General features: G+C 63.2%; 2 protein-coding genes across 2 annotated transcripts in view; one reads left to right on the forward strand and one right to left on the reverse strand.

Annotated features, from left to right (window-relative positions):
* Positions 1-15,136, reverse strand: part of HSPG2 (heparan sulfate proteoglycan 2) — a 58,458-nt gene extending 43,322 nt beyond the window's left edge. Inside the window, 9 exon segments of the mRNA XM_032709281.1 lie at positions 1,903-2,142; positions 3,365-3,490; positions 3,870-4,030; positions 5,406-5,464; positions 5,552-5,661; positions 5,935-6,000; positions 6,123-6,203; positions 7,950-8,079; positions 15,077-15,136. Coding sequence (XP_032565172.1) covers positions 1,903-2,142; positions 3,365-3,490; positions 3,870-4,030; positions 5,406-5,464; positions 5,552-5,661; positions 5,935-6,000; positions 6,123-6,203; positions 7,950-8,079; positions 15,077-15,136 — 1,033 coding nt within the window.
* A 4,034-nt stretch (positions 15,137-19,170) lies between these two features.
* Positions 19,171-24,177, forward strand: CELA3B (chymotrypsin like elastase 3B). Its single transcript, XM_032709278.1, has 8 exons — positions 19,171-19,213; positions 19,292-19,368; positions 19,445-19,542; positions 21,243-21,377; positions 21,479-21,615; positions 22,728-22,873; positions 23,004-23,156; positions 24,091-24,177. The coding sequence occupies exons 1-8, from the start codon at positions 19,171-19,173 to the stop codon at positions 24,106-24,108; spliced, it is 807 nt and encodes a 268-aa protein (XP_032565169.1). The 3' UTR covers positions 24,109-24,177.
* Positions 24,178-24,573: the final 396 nt, after the last annotated feature.

Below are 24,573 nucleotides of genomic sequence, written 5' to 3' on the forward strand. Positions count from 1 at the left end.
TAAATAATCCACTGCACACAAACATCTCTGATTTGCCCTCACTCACATCCACAGGACAAAGAGGTTTTATCCCACCTCTGTAACTCAACCCTCTGACATAATCCGAGCCTAAGATTTGATCCAGTCACGCTTGGGCTCCTCTCTGGGAGGGAGTCTAAAAACCAAACGGGTTTTCTGCACCTCAAGACTCAACAGGAGCTTCTCAAATAACTTTGTCTGAGCCTTTCCCTCCCCACAGGACAGGTTAAAAGAGAGACCTGCCCACGATCCTCGTGTGAGAGTCACATCAGTCTCCACTCAATGACCGTTTCTTTGGTCAGCTTTGCTCCAATTAATTAACTCAACTGCTCTGATACAGAGTGCTATTGTATTTTAGGCTATATTTTACTCTACTAGGAGTTTGTAGCTTTTACACTGTGTAGTAAATAATTCTGATTAAGATCTTTAGTCTGTTCATTTGCCTGTTCATTTGCCATAATAAATAACTCACTTTAAACAAACATATCTGGTTTGCCATCAGGAGAAAGTGGTTTAATCCCACCTCTGCAATTCCTTACATTTAAACCTTTGGCAGAATCACAGACTCACAGACTGGTCTGGGTTGGAAGAGACCCACAGGGATCATGGAGTGGCCCAGGCAGGGCTCAAACCCCGCCCTTGGTGTCACCAGCACCAGGCTCTGCCCAACTCAGCTCACCTCAGGCTCGTTTGTTTGCTCATTTGTCATAATAAATAATTAATTTGAAATAAATCAATTTTATATAAACACCTCTGATTTGCCATCATTCAAACCCGCAGGACAAAGTGGGTTAATCCCACCTCTGTGACTCAACCCTCAACATAATCCAAGCCTAAGGTGGGATCAGCCCCCCTTGAGCTCCTCTCTGGGAGAACTTGGGGAACCAAGGGGGTTCTCTGCACCTCAGGATTCAACAGGAGCTTCTGCAACAACTTTGTCTGAGCCTCAAACTGCAGGCAGGGGTGTCTCCAAGCTCTCAGTGTCACCACCACTGTCACTGCCACTGTCACTGCCACTGTCACCGTCACTGTCACCCTCACTATCCCTGTCACCGTCATCATCACCATCACTACCACTGTCACCGCCACTGTCACCATCCCTGTCACTGTCACTGTCCCTGTCACTGTCACCGTCACCATCACTGTCACCATCACCATCATCATCACTACCAATGTCACCGTCACTGTCACTGTCACTGTTACTCTCACCGCCACTGTCACCATCACTATCACTGTCACTGCCACTGTCACTGTCTCTGTCATCATCACTGTCCCTGTCCCTGTCCTGGTCACTGTCACTGCCACTGCCACTGTCTCTGTCCCTGTCCCTGTTCCCATCCCCATCTCATCCCATCCATCCCATCCCATCCCACCCCATCTCATCCCATCCATCCCATCCCATCCATTCCATCCCATCCCATCCCATCCCACCCCATCTCATCCCATCCATCCCATCCCATCCCATCCCATCCATCCCATCCCATCCCTCCATCCCATCCCATCCCATCCCATCCCATCCCATCCCATCCCATCCCATCCCATCCCATCCCATCCCATCCCATCCCACCCCATCCCATCCCATCCCATCCCATCCCACCCCATCCCATCCCATCCCATCCCATCCCATCCCATCCCATCCATCTCACCCATCCCATCCCATCCCACCCCATCTCATCCCATCCATCCCATCCCATCCATCCCATCCCATCCATCCCATCCCATCCCATCCCATCCCATCCCATCCCATCCCATCCCATCCCATCCCATCCCATCCCATCCCATCCCATCCCATCCCATCCCATCCCATCCATCTCACCCATCCCATCCATCTCACCCATCCCATCCCATCCCATCCCATCCACCCCACCCCACCCCACCCCTCACCGCAGGCGTGCTCGTCGGAGCCGTCGGCGCAGTCTGTCTCGCCGTCGCACAGGTAATCCCGGGGGACGCAGCGCCCGTCGGCACAGGGGGTCTCTCCGGGCTGGCAGTGCCCGGGCAGGGGTCGGGGGGGCCGGCGGGTGGGGCCCCGTGGGGGGGCCGGGGTGGTGCCCGCGGGGGTCGTGCCGGGGGGGCGGGTGGTGCCGGGGCGGGACGTGCTGGGGGGCGGCCGGGGGGGCGAGTCTGGGGGGACAGAGAGGGGTCAGGGGGGAATGGGGGGACTTGGAGGGGTAGGGGGAGGTTTGGGGGGGAATGGGGTGCAAGGAGGGGTTTATTGGGGGTATAGGGCCAAAATGGGGCACAAGGGGTCACAAGGGGAAATGGGTGTGTAAGGAGGGGTTTGGGGGGAAACGGGGGACATGGGGGTCTACAGGGGGGAAATGGGGAGCATACAGGTGTAGAGGGGATATAGGGAGGAAATAGGGGTGTAGGGAGAGGTTTGGGGGGGAATGGGGTGCAAGGAGGGGTTTATTGGGGGTATAGGGCCAAAACGGGGCACAAGGGGTAAAGGGGGAAAATGGAGGTGTAGGGGGCCTTGTGCGGGGGGAAATAGGGGTGCAGGGGTAGGTTTGGTGGGGAAATGGGGGAGTGGGGGGGTTATGAGGGGAAATGAGGGTGGAGGGGGGGTTTAGGGGGGAATGGAGTAACAAGAGAGGATTTTGGGGGTATAGGGCTAAAATGGGGCACAAGGGATATAGAGGGGAAATGGGGGTGTAGGGGGAGATTGTAGGGGGAAAATAGGGGTGTAGGGGGAGGTCTGGGAGGGAAAGGGATACAAAGAGGGGTTTATTGGGGGCCAAAGGGTTAAAATAGGGGTGCAGGAGGGTACAGGGAGGAAATGGGGGTGTAGGAGGAGATTATAGGGGGAAAATGGGGGTGTATAGGGAGGGGAGAAATGGGGTGTAGGGAGGTTTTGGGGGAATCAGGGGTGTCAGGGGAGTTTTTGAGGGGGAATGGGGTGGAAGGAAGGGGGTTTTTGGGGTATAGGGCCAAAATGGGGTGTAGATGGTATAGGGGGGAAATGGGGGTGCAGGAGGAGAGTATGAGGTTTATAGGGGTGCAGGGGGGGAGTTATGAGGATGGGACAGGGAATGGGGGTGCTGGGGGGCTCTAGGGTATGATGGGGGGGCACAGGGTATTTTGGGGGTGCTGTGGGAGCTGTAGGGTACCAAGGGGGGGTAGAGGGTGTTCTGGGGGTGGGGGTGCAGTTGTAGGGTAAGGGGGGGGGCAGTGGGTGCTCTGGGGGCACTGGAGGGGGCTGTAGGGCACCCTGGGGGCACAGAGTGCTCTGGGGGCATTGGGGGGGCTGTAGGGCACCCTGAGGGCTGTAGGGCACCCTGGGGGCTGTAGGGCACCCTGGGGCCACTGGGGGTGCTGCCTGGGGGCAGGGGTGCCGGGGTCTCACCGCATCCCTCCTCGTCGGAGCTGTCGCGGCAGTCGGGCCGGCGGTCGCAGCGATACTCCCTGTCCACGCACTCCCCGCTGCCACAGCGGAACTCCAGCGAGGTGCAGGGCCGGGGCTGGGGGGTCACTGTGGGCAGGGGGGGGTCACACCCTCAGGGGACACCCCAAAACACCCACCCAGCAACCCGAAGTGGGCAGGGAGTCCAGACACGTTGGTACGTGGGACCCCCGGGTGTGGGGTGGGGTGGGGGGTGGGGTGGGGTGGGATGGGGAGCTCTGAGCCCTCCGGCCCCAGATCCCCCTAAAACCCCTCTGGGGGACCCTAAAAGGCCCTGAGCCCCCCCAAACCAAACTGGGGATGGGTGTCCAGACACCCCAGTATGTGGGACCCCAGGGTGTGGGTGGGATGGGGAGCTCCGAGCCCCTCTGCCCCATAGACCCCCCCAGATGCCTCTGGGGCACCCCAACCCCCCCCGGGTGCCCCCCAGCCCCTTTCCCAGTCTCACCAGTGCCCAGGCGGCGGAACTGGAAGCCGTGGGGGGAGGTGACGTAGGAGGCGATGGAGCCCCCGGCCAGGAGGTCCCGCAGGACCCCCCCCAGCTGGGCCTCGTCCCCGTTCCCCTCCGAGCCCACGTCCAGCTCCACAAACACATCCCCGTCCAGCTGCCTGGGGGGAGAGGGGGGTCAGCACCCCAAACCAGCCACACTGCACCCCAAACCAGCCCTGAACCCCCAAAGTGTCCTCCTTGCACCCCAAAACATCCCCATCACCTCCAATCCACCCCATCCCCTCCAAGCCTCCCTGCCATCCCCAAAACCTCCCTGCACTCCCAAAAGTTCCTCATTGCAACCCAAAACCTCCTCAGTGTGCCCCAAAACTTCCCCATCACCTCCAATCCACTCCCTCACCTCCAAACGGTTCCATCACCCCAAAAGCTCCCTGCACTCCCAAAATCTCCTCATTGCACCCCAAAAACTCCTCATTGCTCCCCCAAACCTCCTCATTGTGTCCCAAAACATCCCCCTCACCTCCAAACCTTTCCATCACCCCAAAACCTCCCTGCACTCCCAAAAGCTTCTCAGTGTGCCCCAAAATATTCCCATCACCTCTAATCCATCCCATCACTTCCAAACCTGCCCACCTCCCCAAAACCTCCCTGTACTCCCAAAAGCTCCTCATTGCACCCAAACCCTCCTCATTGCACCCCAAAACATTCCCAACACCCCAAACATCCCAACTCCTTGACCTACAAACCTTCACTGCACCCCAAACCTTCTCCATCACCCCCAAACCTCCCCTTCATCCTCAAATCTTCCCATCCCCTTTGAGCCCCCTTGTTCCCCAAATCCCCTCATCCCCACCCTCCCCTGCACCCCCAAAACATCCCCATCACTCCTAAACCTCCCCACAGCCTCCGAGCTTCCCCACACCCCCTTGACCCCCCAAATCCCTTACCCCTCCAAAACTCTGAATCTCCCAAACCCCCTGACCCCCAAAACACCCCCTTGCTCCCCACCCTCCCAGTTCCCCCTGCCCCCCCAAATCCCCCCAGCCCCTCTTTGCTCTCCCAGTCCCCTCCAGACCCTCCAAAACCTCCTGACCCCTCAAACACTCCATCACTCCCAACCCTCCCCATCCTCCCTGTTCCCCCTCACCCCAAATCTCCTCAGCCCCCCTTACTCTCCCCAACCCCCGACCCCCCCAAAAACCCCCTGACCCCCCCAAAACACCCTGAGCTCCCCAAAACCTCCTGACCTCTCAAACACTCCATCACCTCCCATCCTCCCCATGCTCCCAATTCCCCCCGCACCCCCAAATCTCCCCTGACCCCCCCTCACCCCCAACATTTCCAGCTCCCTCAAACCCACTCCCCATTCCCCAAAAACCCCTCATCCCCAAACACCCCATCACCCCCAATCCTCCCACTTCCCCCTGCACCCCAAACCTCCCCAGCTCCCTTTGCTCCCCCCAACCCCCCCAGCCCCTCCAATCCCCCAACTCCCCCTAAACCCTCTGAGCCCCCCAAAGCCCCCCCACTCACTTGATGAAGACCACACTGACCACCTGCTCCCCGGGCACCTTGTAATACTCCGACTCCAGCTGTTGGGGGCACAAAGGGGGGGGTCAGGGTGGTCCCTTGGGGGCCACTCACCCCCATCCCCCCCCTCAGCCCCCCTCCGTCCTCACCGTGTCCACCACAGCCTCCGAAATCTCCCGGAATTCCTCGGAATCCGGGTCCTCCAGCCGGGAGTTGAAGTCGATGCTGCGGGTGAAGTTCACCAGTGCCCGGAAATAAACTGGGGGGGGGGAAATTTGGGGGTGGGTGTCAAAAACGGGGGGTGTGGTGGTCAAAAATAGGGAGGTGGTACCTGCACCCCCAAAAAATGCCCCACTGTGGCCCCCCCAAATTGTGACACCCCCCCCACTCTGATCCCCCACCCAGTTGTGACCCCCCCACACACCCAAATGTGCCGCCCCCAAAAATGTGGGGTCCCGCCCCCCAGTGAAAGGCACAGGAGGAAGAAAGTGGGGGTGCAGCAAGAGGGGGGTCCCCAAGAAGTGTCACTTACTGATGGGGGGGTCGTCCTCGGGCTCGGCCACCACCATCCCCGCGGGCACGGGGCGGGGCCCGGGTACTGCCCCCGAGGAGGAGGAGGAGGAGGAGGAGGAAGAGGAGGATGAAGAGCAGACAGAGGTTGAGCGCGGTGACAGCGGGTGACAGCCCGGGCACAGGTGCCACCCCGCAGTGTCCCCTTACCGGTGGGTGCCAGCCCGCTGCCGGGCGCCAGGGTCACGGCCGGGGGCCAGGGGACACCGCTGCCATCCTCCCCACTGCCATCTGCCAGGGCACAGCCGGGGTGGCACTCACCAGGGGGGACACCCAGAGACAGGGACACCCCCCCAGGAACAGTGACACCCACCCAGGGGGACACCCACCCAGGGACACTCGTGTACAGTGACAGCCACCCGTGGGACACCCACCAACAGCGGCACCCACCCATGGGACACCCGGGAATGGGGACACCCGTTGGTGGGGACACTCATGTATGGGGACACCCACCCATGGGACACCCAGGAATGGGGGCACCCACAAACAGTGACTCCCATGAACAGTGACACCCACAAACGGTGACACCCACACCTGTGACACCCGGGAATGGTGACATGAACACCTGCGAATGGTGACACCCACAAACAGTGACATCCACCTGTGGTGACACCCAGGAATGGTGACACCCACCCACAGGACACTTGTGGGGACATCCACAAACAGTGACACACATGAACCGTGACACCCACTCGTGGGACATCTACGAATGGGGACACCCTCAAATGGGGACACCCATCTATGGGACACCCATGAGCAGTGACACCCACTCATGGGACAACTACAGATGGTGACACTCATGCTCAGGACACCCAGGAATGGTGACACTCATCTGTGGGGACATCCACGAATGGTGACACCCACCCATGGGGACACCCAGGAATGGTGACACCCACCCAGGGACCCCCATGTGTGGTGACATCGACACATGGGACACCCATGAATGTGGACACACACAAACAGTGACTGCCATGAACAGTGACACCCACAAAGTGACAACCACCCATGGGACACCCATGAATGGTGACACTCATGGGATACCCTTGAATGGTGACACCCACCTGCGGGGACACCCCAAAATGGGGACACCCTGGAACGGTGACGCCCACCCACACAACACCCACCCAGCCACAGGACACCTGGTGCCACATTGACCAACAGGTGCCACCAGGTCCCAGTGCCATCCTCGATGGGGACAGTGTGGTGGCACCAGGGGCCACCCACATGTGGGACACACCCCCTTGGTGGTACCCACACACCTGGTGACATCTTACTGAACCCACCACCATGGTGCCATCTGCCATGGGACAGCATGGTGGCACCCAGGGTGGCATCTACCCATGGTGACATCCACTCAGAGTGACACTGACCCTCCCAGTGCCACCCTGCCACCAGCTGCCACCAAATCCTTGGTGGCACCTGCAATGGGGACAGCACGAGTGGCACCCACTCACAGTGACACCCACCCACCCAGCGCCACCGTAACACCCGATGCCACCAGGTCCTGGTGCCACCTGTGAGGGGGACAGTACAAGTGGCACCCAGGGTGGCATCCAGTGCTAGTGGCACCCACCCATGAGGACACCTACCCCTGGTGGCACCCACCTGTGGCACCCAGTGTCACGTTACTGCCCCATGCCACCAGGCCCTGGTGCCATCCACAATGGAGACTGTGTGAGTGACACCGGGGTGTCACCCACACCTGGTGACACCCACCCATGGGGCCACCTAACCCTGGTGGCACCCACCCACGCACAGCACTCAGTGCCACCTCAGCACCAGATGCCACCAGATCCCGGTGCCACCTGCAATGGGGACAGTGTCACCCACCCCTGGGGACACCAACCCCTGGTGGCACTCACATTCACACCAGCCAGTGCCACCAGGTGCAAGTGGCACCCAGGGTGGCCCCCAGTGCTGGTGGCACCCCCACGCAGTGACACCAACCCTGTCACCCCCAGCCCCGTGTCCCCTCACCTCCGGAGGCCACCAGGTCCTCATCGTCAGAGAGGTGTCGGTGGAAGCGCCGTCCCCGCGTGTCCCCAACGTCATCGGCCACCGTGTCCTCGGGGAAGGACTCGGCCCAGCCCCGGGCACCGCGGGACACCTGGGGACAGGGATGGCAGGGACACCGTGGGACAGGGACACCGTGGGACAGGGACACCTGGGGACAGGGACACCTGGGGACAGGGACACTTGTGGGACAGGGACACCATGGGAACAGGGACACTTGGGGACAGGGATGGCAGGGACACCTGGGGACAGGGACACTCGTGGGACAGGGACACCATGGGACAGGGACACCTGGAGGACAGGGACACCATGGGAACAGGGACACTCGTGGGACAGGGACACCATGGGACAGGGACACCATGGGACAGGGAAACCGTTGGACAGGGACCCCATGGGAAGGAATGACGAGGACATCATGGGACAGGGACATCCTTGGGATAGGGGCACCTGGGGACAGGGACACTGTGGGTGACAGGGACACCCCGGGAACAGGGATGACAGGGACACCATGGGACAGGGACATTGTGGGAGACAGGGACACCCCCGGGACAGGGCCAGCTGTAGGACAGGGTCACCCCTGGGTCACGGCCACGTCCCCCGGGGGGGATGGGAGAGGGGGGCACATGGCTGTGCGGTGACGTCACCGCGGGGGGAGGGGGGTGAGGTCATCGCACACCCACCGCATTCCCACCGCATTCCCAACCCACATCGGCACCCACTCCGGCACCGGGACACACGTGTGCGGGCACAGGGGTGAGGGCCAAGGAGCCGGGCTGTGCACACGTGTATGCACTGACATGTGTGTGCACTGACACGTGTGTGCACTGACATGCGTGTGCATCGACACTGACACACGGCCATGCACCCCTTGGCACCAGCACACGTGTGAACTGACACAGGGCTGTGTGTGCACACACACTGACACCACTACACAGGTCCACCAACGCGGGGACACGTGTGCACTGACACGGGGGGTGTGCACAGTGACACATGACTGTACATGTGTGTGCACCACTACATACATGAACAGACATAGGGCTGTGTGTGCAGTGACACATGACTGTACACGTGTGTGCACCACTACATACATGAACAGACACAGGGCTGTGTGTGTGCAGTGACACATGACTGTACATGTGTGTGCACCACTACATACATGAACAGACACAGGGCTCTGTGTGTGTAGTGACACGTGGCCGTGCACACGCATTTACACTGCCCTGTGTGCACACCAACATGTGGACTCACGTGTGGGACACACACCTGTGCACACACAATGGCACCACCACGTGTGCACCAGCACAGGGCTGCATGTGTGTGTTCACATCCCATGTGTGTGTGTGTCTGTGTCTGTGTGTGTGTGTGTTCACACCCCACGTGTGTGTGTGTGTTCACATCCCATGTGCGTGTCTGTTCACACCCCGTGTGTGTCTGTGTGTGTGTGTTCATGTACCATGTGTGTGTGTGTTTGTCTGTGTGTGTATGTTCACACCCCATGTGTGTGTGTGTGTGTTCACACCCCATGTGTGTGTGTGTCTGTGTGTGTGTTCACACCCCATGTGTGTGTGTGTGTGTGTCTGTGTGTGTTCACACCCTGTGTCTGTGTGTGTGTGTGTTCACACCTCATGTGTGTTCACACCCTGTGATAGTCACCAACACGCGACCCTGCACACGCAGGTGCATGGCCACACGCGTGTACCCCCAGACACGTGTGAACACCAGCACCTCCCTGTGCACAGGCCTTTGCACCACCACGCCCACACCCTGTGTGCACACACGTGTGCCCCAGCTGGGTGTGTCCTGTTGTGCCCTGGTGCCCACAGGTCTGTCACAGGGGTGTCCACTCTGGGTGTGCCCTGGTGTGCCCACAGGTCTGTCACACGTGTGTCCCCCAGTTGGGTGTGTCCTGGTGTGCCCACAGGTCTGTGCCACACATGTGCCGTGGTGCCCCAGTGCCCACAGGTCTGTCACAGGGGTGTGCCCCAGCCGAGTGTGCCCACAGGTCTGTCACACATGTGTGCCCCTGCTGGATGAGCCCTGGTGTGTCCACAAGTCTGTCACACGTGTGTCCACTCTGGGTGTGCCCTGGTGTGCCCACAGGTCTGTGCCACTCGTGTGTGGCGCTGCGGGTGCCCCCGGCCCGGCCCCGGCCAGGAATCCGTCGGGGCAGCACTTTGCTGTGCAAACAAGCACAAGGGGGATTAGGCGGCGCTGGGGGGGACGAGACACGGGGGGGGACATGGGGGGGACATGGGGGGGACACGGAGAGGACACGGGGGGACACGAGGGGGCACACGGGGGACGCAGGAATGCACCCACACAGGTGGGGGGACCCGGCACCCACCGGGGTCTGGCTGGGGGGGCACCCCATGGGTGCCAGTCCAGCCCCGTGCAGGGGGAACTGGGGCACGAGGGGGCCCTGGGGGTGCTGGGGGGGTTCTGCTGCTCCCACACATCTGCACTGAGTGGGTGGGGGCTCAGCACCCACGTCCCCACACGTGTAACGAGCGTGTGGACGCTCAGCCCCACTCCCCACACATGGGGGTGCTCAGCCCCCCATGTCCCCACACGTGTAACGAGCGTGTGGGTGCTCAGCCCCACTCGCCCCCCCCATGTTCCCACACATGTAATGAGTGTGTGGGTGCTCAGCCCCCCTCCCCACACATGGAACAAACGTTGGGGGCTTAGCCCCCCCATGTCTCCACACGTGTAACGAGTATGTGGGTACTCAGCCCCAATCCCCACACATGGGGTTGCTCAGCCCCCCCATGTCCCCACACGTGTAACGAGTGTGTGGGTGCTCAGCCCCCGCTCCCCAGCCTGTGGGTGCTCTGTCATTGTCCTCCCCCCACCCCAGGCCTGTGGGTGCTCAGCTCCTGCTCCCCACCCTGTGGGTGCTCAGCCCTTGTCTCCCCCCTCCCCAAGCCCCTGTGGGTGCTCTGTCATTGTCCCCTCCCTGCCCCAGGCCTGGGGGTGCTCAAACCCCACTCCCCACCCCGTGGGTGCTCTGCCATTGTCCCCAAGCCCCCGTGGGTGCTCTGTCGTTGTCCCCCCCATCCCAAGCCCCCGTGGGTGCTCTCTCACTGTCCCCAAGCCCCCGTGGGTGCTCTGTCGTTGTCCCCCCCATCCCAAGCCCCCGTGGGTGCTCTCTCACTGTTCCCAAGCCCCCGTGGGTGCTCAGCCCCCTCCCTGCCGGGGGCAGTGCAGCCGCGTGTCCGGTGTCCAGCGGTGTCCGGGCAGGGGACAGGGGACGATCCCCCTCTCCGGTTCCCGGAAGCCTCCCCGCGCTGTGGCCCCGCACCCCCGGCCGCCGGGTCCCCCCCTCCGTGTCCCCCCCGTGTCCCCCCCGCCGGGGCACCGCGCCCGGCCGGACGCCACGGCCCCGCCGCCGCTCACATTTTCCACTCTCCAGCCCAAATCCTGCCCCGCACCCTGGGGAAAACTTCGGGGGGGCGGGGGAGAAGGAGCCTGAGGAAGAGGAGGGTGAGGAAGCACCACCCCGGGCCCACCTCCTGCTCCCGAACTGCCCCTCAGGCCGGGGGCACCTCAAACCCCCCTGGTCCGGGTGTTCCCCCCCGCTCCAGCCGGGATGTCACCCCGCCAAAAACAACCGGGATGTGGCCTCTCCAATCTTTAAGTGCCCCCCAAATCTGGATGTGCCCCCCCCTTTACTTCATCCGGGCGAGGAAAAGGAGGTGACGCACCACAGGAATAATAACCGGGGGGGTTATTAATAGCCGACCTCCCCCCCCCGGCTCATTGTTCCCCCAAGGTCGCGTTAAAAGGTGTTTCCCCCCCAGAAAAAATCCCCTCCTCCCCCCCAGGCCTGAGCCACCACCGGGGTTTGGGGGGAGGGGGGGTCACCCCGGGTTTTGGGGGGGCTGCCAGCACAGCTGGCGGGATGCTGGTCCCGGGGGGGGGGGTCCAGGCAGCTGCTTCCCCCCCCACACACACACACACAGCCGCCCCCGGGATTTGGGGGTGAAACAGCTGCGGGGTCAAAGTCCCTCCGGGGGGGGCAAGGGGGGGGCCCCCAAATATGTCCCCCCCCCCCCGCTGCATTCCTGCCTGCTGGCATTGCCTAATTTATCCCGAAAGGACTTGGCGGGGGCTGGGATTTTGGGGGGGGGTGTTAATGCGTTTTGGGGGGGCAGATGGTTGGATTTGGGGGGGGCGAGGTGGGTTTGACAGGGGGAGGTGGTTTTTTGGTCAGGGGATGGTTTTTGGGGGGGTTGATGGTTTTTTGAGGGGGTGGAAATGGGTTTTGGTTGGAAATGGGTGGTTGGGGGTTCATGATAGCTTTGGGGGAGAAAATGGATTTTTTTTTGGGGGGGAAATGGATTTTTGGGAGGAGAGAGATGGGGTTTAGGAGAGAGGGGTTTTGGGGGGGTCATGGGGTTTCTTTGCGGCAATAAAGGGGTTTTATTGGGGGGAGATGTTTCTTTGGGGGGTGGACTTTTGGGGGGGGGGAGGTTAACAGGGGTTTTTTTGGGCGGTTGAGAGATTTTGAGGGGGGGATTAGCGGGTTTTGCGGCGGGAGGGGGACCCGGGCGTCCTGGCCAGGACCCAGGCGGCCGGGCTGGTCTTCCTCCCCCCCACCCCCTCCTCCTCCTCCCGGCCAGGCCATCTTTGGCGATGGGAAAGAGCCGAAGGCACGAGGCCACGTGCGCCGGGTGCCCCGGGGGTCCCCGAGTGCCCCCGAGTGCCCCCAGGTGTCCCCAAATGCCCCCCAAGTGCCCCCAGGGGTGGCAGGAGCCCCACCCCCACCCCTAGCAGGACGGGACCCCCCCAGAGCCCACCCGCGTGCCCCCCACGCGAGCCCCGGCGCACACGAGTGTGCAAGAGCGGGTGTGCAAGGGGGGGGCGCAGGGGGGGGGCTGTGCCCCCACACACGCGTGCGTGGGGTGTCCCCCCCCCTTTCCCCATCCCTTCCCCCCGGGCAGGGTGATCTTATCGCACATTCCTGCTTCGCCCTCCCCCCCTCACCCCAAATTAACCCTTCACAGCCCAGGGGGGTGTCACCCCCATCCCTCACTCCACGCCAACCCCCCCCGCGGGGTGCATGGGACCCCCCCCTCCGGCTCGTTTGGGGGGTGCATTCCCCAAGCATCCCGGGGGGGGGGGGCTTTGGGGTGCTCGGAACTCAAATTGCCCCCTGTCCCACAGCGGAACGGGAGTGTGGGGGGGGTGAAGTGGGGACCCCCCCTCTGTCTGTCCCCAGCAGCCCCCCCGGACGTGGGTGGGAGCCCCACGGGGAGGGGGGGCCGCGCTGCCAGCATGGCCCAGAGCACAAGGCCCCCTCTGTTCTCCACCCCGGGCACCCGCCCAACCCCAAACCACCCCCCTGCCACCCCCCAACTCCGGGGGGCCCCCCCACATCGCCATCACCCCCACACCCCACTGAGAGACTCCCCTTAAACAGGGGGAGCACAGCCCCGCGGCCCAAACCCACCCTGTCCCCCCCGGGGGGCACCCAGAGGTGTCACCCCCCACCCCCCCACCCCACAGTAGGGTGGGGACCCCCCCGGGGGCGCCCCCAGACGCAGCGCCCCCCCCGAGGGGGTATTTTGGGACGGTTATTTTTAGGGTGACCGGCGCCACCATCACCCTTTAAATTTAGCTGGGGTGGGGGAGGGGGTGGGGGGTGCGCGGGGGGCCGGGGCAGCACCCCAAAAGCAGGATGAGCCCCCTTAGGTGACCCCCAGCCAGGGGGGTGGCAAAGGAGGGCTGGACCCCCACGGGTGGCTTTGGAGTGTGATGGGAACCACCCCCGGCCCGGGGTCATGGGGAACCCCAATTCCCCGAGGGGACGGGGTGGGGTGATGGGGACCCCCCCACACTGGAGACCCCCCCAGGGGATCCTGGGGAGTTCCATGGGGACACAGAGAGGGGTGAGCCCTCTGCCTCTGGTCCCTAGGGGACCCCAAGTCCCGCAGGGGACAGGTAGGGGGACCCCACACCCCCCGGGGTCATGGGGGACCCCAATTCCCAGACGGGACAGAGCACGGGGAGGGGGACCCCACCTCTCCTTTGGGGGGACACCCCAATTCCCAGACAGGGCGGGGCCCGGGGTCCCCACATGACCCCAGTACAGGGGGGATCCCCAACCCCGCAGGGAGCAGGACAGGGCACCAGGGACCCCCCGGTACAGGGGGACACCCCGATCCCTTAAGGAACGGGGCCTCCCACATCTCCTTGGTGTCCAGGGGGACCCCAATTCCCTGAAAACCTTGGGATCCTCCCCCCCCTGCACACGTGGAGGGACACCCCAATCCCCTCAGCGGCCAGAGCACAACGCTGGGGATCCCCGAGCCTGAGGGGGACCCCAATTCCCCTCAGACACAGCACAGCTCCCCCAACTCCTTTAGGGGAGGGACCCCAAATCCTACAAGGGACCCCAAATCCTTCAAGAGACACGAACTCCTCATCTTCTACAAGGAATCCCAACTCCAGGAGGGGACCCCAACTCCTCCAGGGGACCCCGACTCCTTTAGGGGACCCCAACTCCGTGGTACTCAACTTCTTTAAGATATCCCAAAATCGTGTTGGGACCCCAACTCCTCGAAGGGCCCCAAGTCCTTTAATGGATCCCAAATCCACAGGGGGACCCCAACTCCTTCTTGGAATCCCCATTTCGGGGACCCCAACTCCTGTAGGGGACCCCAACTCCCACAAGGAATCCCAACTCCAGGGACCCCAATTCCTTTCGGGGATTCTAGCCCCGGGGAGGGGGGGGAACCCCAACTCCTCCAAGGGACCCCAACTCCTTTAAGACACCTCAAGTCCGCGGTGGGGAGACCCCAACTCCTTTGGGGGACTCCAGCTCCTTTGGGGGTCCCCAACTCCTTCGCGGGACCCCAACTCCGCGGGGGGACCCCAGCCCTGTTAAGAGACCCCAGCTCCACGACGGGGGCGTTCCCCAACCCCTTTGGGAGCCCCCAACCCCTTTAGGAGCCCCTCCAGCTCCTTTGGGAGCCCCCAACTCTTCTACGGGACCCCAACTCCGAGGCCCCCGACTCCTTCACGGGACCTCCCGGCCGGGCGGGGGGACCCCAAGCCCGCTCCCCGCGGCGCCCCCCGGCCCCACTCACCGCCAGGAGGGTCCCCAGGAGCAGGAGGGTCCCCAGCGCCGCCGGGCCCCGCCGCCCCATCGCGCTCCGGCCCCGCTCCGGCCCCGCCGCGATCGCTCCGAGCGCTCCGCTCCGCTCCGCCCGCGCCGCCGCCCCGGGGCCGCCCCGCCCCCAAAACCCCCCCAAAACCCCCCCGAACCGCGGGGCGGGGCCACCGGGAGCGCGCCCACGGGGGGGCACGGGGGGACACGGGGGGGATCCCACGGGGACGCGCGGGGACACGGAGGGGACACGGGGGGCAGCTCGGGGAACTTCTGGGAACTTTGTCGGGGACACGGGAGGGCACCCCTGGGATCGTCTGCAGGGACACGGGGGGACATCCCTGGGATCGTCTGCAGGGACACGGGGGGACATCCCTGGGATCGGCTGCAGGGACACGGGGGGACATCCCTGGGATCGGCTGCAGGGACACGGGGGGACCCCCTTGGAATCCTCTGTAGGGACACGGGGGGACACCCCTGGGATTGTCTACAGGGACGCGGGGGAAACCCTTGGAATCCTCTGCAGGGACACGGGGGACACCCCTGGGATCCTCTACAGGGACACGGGGGACACGGGAGGCGACTCTGGGAACTTCTACAGGGACACGGGGTGCGTGGGGACACCGTGGGACACCCCTGGGGACTCGCACTGGGACAAGGGGACACCCCTGGGAACTTGGAACACGGGGGGCAACTCTGGGAATTTTTACAGGGACACGGGGCGCATGGGGACACCCCTGGGCCTTGGGACATGGGGCACACCCCTGGGAAGTTTTGCAGGGACATGGGGAAGTTGCGGGGGGACATGGAAGGACACGGAGGGGTCACCTCTGGAACTCTGGGAACTTCTGGGAACTTTCACGGGGACACGGGGAACACCCCCGGGATCTTTCACAGCAACAGGGGATGTGTGGGGACGGGGGGGACACCGTGGGACACCTTTGGGGACGTGCACTGGGACACGGGGGGGACACGGGGGACACCCCTGGCAACTTGTCCAGGGACACAGGGGGACACAGAGGGCACAGGGGGCGACTCTGGGAACCTTCCCGGGGACACGGGGGTGCGTGGGGACATGGGGGACACCGTGGGCCACCTCTGGGGACTTGCACTGGGACACGGGGACGCAGAGGACACCCCTGGGAACATTTACAGGGACAGGGGGTGTGTGGGGACACCGTGGAGTACCTTTAGGAACTTTAGTGGGGACATGGGGTGCGTGGGGACACCCCTGGGAACTTTTATAGGGGTGCAGGGACAAGGGAGACACGGGGGACACCTCTGGGAACTTTTATAGGGATGCGGGGTGCAGGGACAAGGGAGACACGGGGGACACCTCTGGGAACTTTCACGGGGACTCGGGGACATGGGGGACACCCCTAGGAACTTGTACGGGGACAGGAGGGCGACTCTGGGAACTTTTATGGGGACAGAGAGGTGCGTGGGGACACCGTGGGACACCCCTGGGAACTTCTACAGGGACACAGGGGATACCTGTAGGAACTTTTCTGGGAACACGAGGGTGCGTGGGGGGCACCTTGGGACACCTCCAGGAACTTCCACGGGGACTTGGAGGTGTGTGGGGACACCGTGGGGCCGCTCTGGGAACTGGCAGAGGGACACAGGGATGGTGAGGGGAGGCTCCCCCATATCCATTTGCAGGGCTGTGGGGGTACGTGGGGACACCGTGGAGCACCTGTAGGGGCTTTTACAGGTTTATAGGGTGCGTGGAGACACGGGGGTCACCTCTGGGAACTTTTATGGGATCATGGGGTGTGTGGGGACACGGGGGGACACAAGTGGGGACCCCATAGCCCCCAGGCACATGGGGCAGTTTGGGGGCTATGGGGGCACGGGGGCGGGAGGGGTGGTTATAGGGGCTCTGGGGACACAGGGGAGACTATGGGGACTATGGGGGGCTCAGGGGGAGCTATAGGGGCTATGAGGGGCACGAGGGGGGCTATAGTGGTGTAGGGCGGTATGGGAGGGCTCATGGGGGCACAAGGGGGACTATGGGGAGTATGGGGGACACAGGGGGGCTATGGGGGTTATGGGGCCATGGGGGTACCAGGGGCAAGGGGTAAACAGGGGTTTAGAGGGTCTATGAGGGACACCAGGGGCATAGGGTGGTACGGGGGGCTATGGGGGCACAGGGGAAATATAGGGGCTGTGGGGGGTCATGGGGGATTATAGGGGCTATGGGGGGATCAGGGGCATAGGACAGTATGAGGGGCTCTGGGGGCCCAGGGGAGCTATGGGGGTCCCAGGGACAAAGGACTATAGGGTAAACAGGGGTTTAGAGGGTCTATGGGGACACCAGGGGCATAGGGTGGTATGGGGGGCTATGGGGGCACAGGGGGGGCTATGGGAACTATGAGGGAACAGTGGGGACTATGGGGGCTGTGTGGGCCATAGAGGGGGGTTATAGGGGCCATGGGGGTACCAGGGCTATGGAGTGGGGGGGGTGGGCTATGGGGGGGTGAGGGGTTGTAGGGGACATGGGGGTTTACAGGGTCTCTGGGGGGCACATGGTGGTAAGGGGGGCTCTGGGGGCACAGGGGGGATATAGAGGCTCTGGGGGTACCAGGACATGGGGCAGTTTGGGGGGCTATAGGGGGACACAAGGAGCAGGGCAGATATAGGGGGGCTATAGAGGGCACAGTGTTTATGGGGGTTAGGGGGGGCACAGGGTTTATAGGGGGTTTTTGGGCACCAGGTGCATGAGGGGTATGGGGGGTTATGGGGGTACAGGGGTGGCTGTAGGGGCTATGGGGGCTGTAGGGGACATGGGGGGTTATAGGGGCTGTGGGGGGCACCAGGGGCATAGGGTGGTGTGGGGGGCTCTGGGGGCACAGGGATGGCTAGGGGGGCTCTGGGGGGCACAGGGGCTATGGGGCCCAGGAGGGGGGACGTGTTTGGGGGCCATAGGGGCCATATGGGTACATAGGGGATCTGGGGGGCTATGGGGGGCACAGGGATGGTTGTAGGGCCTATGAGGGACATGGGGGCTCTGGGGGTCCAGGGTGGGGCACTGAGCCCATAGGGGCCATATGGGAACACTGGAGGCATGGGGCACCTGGAGGGACAGGGGGGATTGTGGGGGCTTAGGAGCACAGGGGCTCTGGGGGCCAGGAGGGGGGAACATATGGGGTCAGAGGGGCCATATGGGGCCAGCAGGGGCACAGAGGGTATGGGGACTAGGGGGGCATAGGGTGGTTATGGGGGCTGTGGGGGCACAGGGAGGTTGAAGGGGCTGTGGGGGGCACGGAGGTGACTGTAGAGGCTCTGGGGGGCACTGGGATGGTTATAGGGGCTGTGAGGGTACACAGGAGCAGTTATAGGGCTGTGGGGGGCACAGAGGGATATGGGGCCTATGGGGGGCACAGGGGGATATAGGGGTACAGGGACAGTTATGGGGGATATGGAGGGCACAGGGGTGGTTATAGGGGCTACAGGGGGCACAGAGGTGACAGTAGGGGCTGTGGGGGGCACTGGGGTAGTGGTAAAGGCTGTGGGGGGCACAGGGACTATGGGGGACACAGGGGGTCATAGGGTCTATGGGGGGCACAGGAGGGGTTGTAAGGGCTATGTGGGACACAGGGGGGGTCACAGAGGCTATGGGGGGCACAGAGAGGGTCTTAGGGGCTATGGGGAGCACAGGGGGGGTCATAGGGGCTATGGGGGGCACAGGAGGGGTTGTAAGGGCTATGGGGGACACAGGGGGGGTCACAGAGGCTATGGAGGGCACAGAGAGGGTCATAGGGGCTATGGGGAGCACAGGGGGGGTCATAGGGGCTATGGGGGCCGTGGGCCACTCTGGGGGCACACTGGGGGTGCAAAGACTGTGGTGGTCAATAAGGGCAGGGGGGTTTGGGGGCTGTGGGGTCCCCCCCGGCCGGGTGCCAGTGCCACGTCCCCCCAAGGTTATTGAGGTGCCACGTCCCCCCAGGGTTAATGTTTAACCCCCCGGGCCCAGCTGGGCACTGGGTGCCCGTTCCCAGGGGTGCCCTTGGGCAATCCCGGTACCGGGGGGGATTTAAGGGCGGCAGGTGCCCGGGACACCCAGACCGAGCCATGGCCGCGATCCTGAGCCTCGTCCTGCTGCTGGTGGCCGGCGGTGAGATGTCCCCTGCCCACTCCCCGTGTGCCCAGGCTCGGGGGGTGCCCGGGGGGTGACAGTGGCCGTGTCCCGCAGGTGCCCGGGCCGCGATGCTGCCGGATTCCCGCGTGGTGAACGGGCAGGATGCGGAGCCCTACAGCTGGCCCTGGCAGGTGAGGGGGCAGGGCACGGCACGGGGACACCCGTGAGGGTGCGGTGGCACCCACCAGTGTGTCTCCCCCGCCCCAGATCTCGCTGCAGTACGAGCGGGACGGCGCCTTCCACCACACGTGCGGGGGCTCCCTGATCGCGGCCAACTGGGTGATGACGGCGGCTCACTGCATCTCGTGAGGGCACCGCGGGCACCGGGGGGCCGGGGGGCACCGGGGGAGCACCGGGGGGGCACCGGGGGGGCACCGGGGGGCTGTGGGAGAGGGGGGCGTGGGGCTCAGGGTGCAGGGATGGGTGTAGGAGGGATGCGGGGTGCACGAGGGGGGCAGGGATGGTGTTGGCAGAGGGTGCAGGATGGAGGGATGGGTACATGGAGAGGGGACGGGGGGGTACAGGAGGGTCCTGGGGTGCAGGAGGGATATAGGAGGGATGTGGGGGAGGGTAGGAGGGGTGCAGCAGGGGTGCAGGGGGGTGTAGGGGGGTGTAGGGTGCAGGGATGGGTGTAGGTGGGATGCAGGGTGCACGAGGGGTGCAGGATGGTGTTTGGAGAGGGTGCAGGGGGTGCTGAGGTGCAGGAGGGTGCAGGGTGCAGGGAAGGGTGCAGGGATGGGTGCACAGAGAAGCTGCAGGAGGGTGCTGAGGTGCAGGGATGGGTGCAGGAGGGGCACTGGCAGGTGCGAGTACACCTTTGCAGAGGGTGCAGGGGGGCACAGGAGGATCCTGGGGTGCAGGAGGGATGCAGAGGGGTGCAGGGGGGTGCAGGGTGCAGGGATGAGTGCATGGAGAAGGTACAGGAGGGTGCTGAGGTGCAGGAGGGATGCAGGGCTGGGTGTAAGTGGGGTGCAGGAGGGGTGCAGGGTGGTGCCAGGGTGCAGGTTGTGTAGATGGATGTAGGGGGGATGTAGGGTGCAGGAGGGGTGCAGGGTGCTGGGGTGGGTGCAGGGGGTGCAGAATGGGTGCAGGAGGAGTGTAGGGTGCTGGGGAATGCAGAAGGGGTGCAGGGTGCTGGGGTGGGTGCAGGGGGGTGTAGAAGTGGTGTGGAGGGTGCAGGGTGCAGGGTGCAGAGTTGGGACATGGAGAAGATGCAGGGGGGTGCAGGAGGGGTGTGGGGTGCAGGGATGGGTGTAAGGGGGTGCAGAAGAGGTGCAGGGGGGAGGCTTTGGGTTCATAGAATGGGGGTTAGGGTGCAGGGAGGGGGTTCAGAGAGCAGGGAGGAGTTTTGGGTTCATCAAGAGGGTTTTGGGCTCATGGAAGGGTTCCAGGTGCAGGGCAGGGTTTTGGGTACAGGAGAAGGTGTTTTGGGTACAGGGAGGAGGTTTTGGGTACAGAGAGGGTGTTTTGGGTACAGGGAGGGGTTTTAGGGTGCAGGGAGGAGGTTTTGGGTTCATAGAGAGGGGTTTGGGTTCCTGGAGGAAGTTTAGGGTTCAGTGGCAGGGGTTTTGAATGCAGGGAGGGGTTTGAGGTGCAGGGAGGGGGCTTAGAGAGCAGGGATGAAGTTTGGGGTTCATGCAGGGGGGTTGGGATTCGTGGAGGGGGATTTGGGTTCATGGACATGGTTCAGGGTGAAGGGAGAGGTTTCAGGATGCAGTGAGGGGGTTTTAGGTGCAGCGAGGAGGTTTTGGGTTCATGGAGGAGGTTTTGGGTTCATAGAGGGGCTTTGGGTGTAGGGAGGAGGTTTTGAGTGCAGGGAGGGGGGTTGGAGTGCAGGGAGGGGTTCGAGGTGCAGGGAGGGGTTCAGAGAGTGAGGAGGAGTTTTGGGGTTCATGGAAGGGGGTGTGGGTTCATGGGGAGGGATTAGGGTGCAAGGAGGGGTTTCGGGGTGCAGGGGGGCTGCCGGAGGGGTCCCCGCCGCCCCCGACCCGCCGGTCCCCGGCAGGAAATCGCGCACGTACCAAGTGGTGGTGGGCGAGTACGACCTGAGCGCGGGGGAGGGCTCCGAGCAGACCATCCCCGTCAACTCCGACGACATCTTCGTGCACCCCAAGTGGCTCAGCTTCTGCGCGGCCTGCGGGTGAGCACCGTCCCCTGGGAGGGGGGGGGCTGGGGACACCGTGACCCCCCGGTGACCCCGCGGCGACCTCCCGGTGACCCCCCGGCCGTGTCCCCGCGCAGCAACGACATCGCGCTGCTGAAGCTGCAGCGCCCGGCCGCGCTCTCGGCGGAGGTGCAGCTGGGGCGGCTCCCGCCCGCCGGCTCCGTCCTGCCCGACGGGTACCCCTGTGTCATCAGCGGCTGGGGCAGGACCAGCAGTGAGCGCGGGGACGGAGGGGGAGAGGGTTGGGTGCGGGGGAGATGGCTGGGGAGGAGGGGGAGGGATGGGGAGATGGTTGGATGGGGGGGAGATAGTTGGAGAGGTGGGTGGAAGGATGGGAGATAGTTGGGAGTTGATGGGATGGTTGGGGGTGGATGGGATGGTGGAGGGATGGGAAGGAGAGATGGGGAGATGGAGGGATGGGTGGGTAGGGAGATGGGTAAGGAGGTGGGGGCAGGGATGAAGAAATGGTTGGATGGTGGGGAGATGGCTGGAGAGGTGGGGGAAGGGATGGGGAGATGGAGGATTGGGGAGGTAGTTGGATGGCAGATGGGATGGTGAAGGGATGGGTGGGGAGATGGTCGGGGAGGTGGGTGGAGGGATGGGGAAGGGTTGGAGGTATAGATGGGGAGATGAGTGGGAAGATAGAAGGATGGGGAGATGGAGGGATGGAGGGCTAGGGAGATGGTTGGGTGGAGGGGTGGAGAAGGGGTGGAGGATGGGGAGGATGGGGATATGCATGGGGAGATGGAGAAGGGATGGGTGGGGAGATGGAGAAGGGATGGATGGGTGGATGGAGAGATGACTGCAGAGGTAGCTGAGGAATAGGGGCATAGAGGGATGGGGGATGGATGGAGGGAGTGACGGGGAGACGGAGGGAAAGATGGAAGGATGCAGGGATGGAGGGAAGGAAGGAGTGTTTGAAGGATGGATGGATGGTGGATCAATGAATGGCTGGTTGGATGGATGTTGGATGGATGGATGGATGGATGTTGGATGGATGGATGTTGGATGGATGGATGGATGGGTGGATATTGGATGGATGTTGGATGGATGGATGGGTGGATGGATGGATGAATGGATGCTGGATGGATGTTGGATAGAAGGATGTTGGATGGATGAATGGATGGGTGGATGGACGGACAGATGGATGTTGGATGAATGGATTTTGGATGGATGTTGGATGAATGGATGTTGGATGAATGGATGTTGGATGAATGGATGTTGGATGGATGTTGGATGGGTGGATGGATGTTGGACGGGTGGATGGATGGACGGATGGACGGACAGATGGACGTGGGATGGACCCCCTGACGGTGTCACCCCCAGCCGGGGGGCCGCTGCCGGACAAGCTGCAGCAGGCGGAGCTGCCGGTGGTGGATCACGAGCACTGCACCCAACTCGACTGGTGGGGGCCCCTGGCCATCCGCAACACCATGATCTGCGCCGGCGGCGCCGAGAAGTCAGGATGCAACGTGGGTACCCACATGGGATGGCATGGCATGGGATGGCATGGCATGGGATGGCATGGGATGGGATGGCACGGTAAGGTGTGGGGGACAGCCCGGGACCCCCCTGGTGCTGATCTCACCCTGTGCATCCCAGGGCGACTCGGGGGGCCCCCTGAACTGCCAGGCTGAGGATGGCACGTGGGAGGTCCATGGCATCGCCAGCTTCGTTTCTTCCCTGGGCTGCAACGCCGAGAAAAAGCCCACGGTGTTCACCCGGGTGTCCGCCTTCGAGGACTGGATCGCACAGGTGGGCACAGGGGCACCTGCCAGGGGCTGGGCAGCCAGGGGGATGGGGAACTGGGATAGCAGAGTGCCAGGGAATTGGGATAGCAGAGTGTGGGAGTGCCAGGGAACTGGAATAACAGGGTACCAGGGTGCTCGAGCACTGGAGTGCTTGGGCATCATGGAGTTGGGGACAAAGAGCTCTGGGGTGCCGGGGTACCAGGGCTGTGGGGACCAGGGGAGGGTCAGGGTACTGTGGTGCCAGGGCCATGGGGTGCCAGAGTACCAGGGTGCTGGGTTCTGGGGGCCCAGGGAACTGGGGTGCCAGGGTGCCATGGTGTCAGTGTGCCGGGATTCTGGGATGCTGGGATGGGCACTGGGGGTACCAGGGCAATGGGGTACCATGTTATTGGGGTGCCAGGGTGCTGGGTGCCATAGTGCTGGAGTGTTGGGGTGCCAGGGTGTTGGGGTGCCAGGGTGTTGGGGTGTCTGGGTGTTGGGGTATTGGGGTACCAGGGTACCATAGTGCCAGGGTGTTGGGGTATTGGGGTGCCAGGGTGTCGGGGTACAGGGATGCCAGGGTGTTGGGGTATAAAGGTGTTGGGGTGTCAGGGTGTCAGGGTGCAGGGGTGCCAGGTTGTCAGGGTATTGGGGTGCCAGGGTGTTAGGGTGTTGGGGTAGCAGGGTGTTGGGGTACAGAGGTGCCAGAGTGTTGGGGTATCGGGGTGTTGGGGTGCCAGGGTGTTGAGGTGCAGACGTGCCAAGGTGTTGGGCTATTGGGGTGCCAGGGTGTTGGGGTGTCAGGGTGCCGGTGTGTCAGGGTATCAAGGTTTTGGGGTGCCAGGGTGTCAGGATATCAGGGTGTTGGGGTATCAGGGTACAGGGGTGCCAGTGTGTCAGGGTACAGGGGTGCCAGGGTGGTGTTGGGTTCCCCACCCTGAGCAGCCTCTCCCTTGCAGACCATAAGGGACAACTGAGCGTGGCAGCGTCATCGTCACTGACCCCCCGGCCTGGCACCGGGCAAATAAACCACAACCATTACACCCTGCACCGCCTGTCCTGTGCTGGGCGGGCACTGGGGCAGTGGGGGCGGCACAGCTGGTAGGGGGTAGCACTGGGAACACCCAGAGGTGCCCAGATACCTCGGGGATGGGCACTCACAGACACCCAGACAGAGTGGAAAGAGACACTGAGAGGTGCCCAGACACCACAGGGGTGGGCACCCAGGTGCCACAGGGGTGGTTTAACCTGCACAGCCACGATGTCACTGAGATGGGCACCCAGAGACACCCAGACACCAAAGGGATGGGTACCCAGGTGCCACGGGGATGGTTTAACCTACACAGCCACAATGCCACAGGGATGGGCACCCTCAGACACACAGACACCACAGGGATGGTTTACCCTGTGCAGCCCAGATGCCACAGGGATGGGCACCCAGA

The sequence above is a fragment of the Chiroxiphia lanceolata genome, chromosome 22 (genome assembly GCF_009829145.1).
Source record: "Chiroxiphia lanceolata isolate bChiLan1 chromosome 22, bChiLan1.pri, whole genome shotgun sequence".
Classification (NCBI taxonomy): Eukaryota; Metazoa; Chordata; class Aves; order Passeriformes; family Pipridae; genus Chiroxiphia; species Chiroxiphia lanceolata.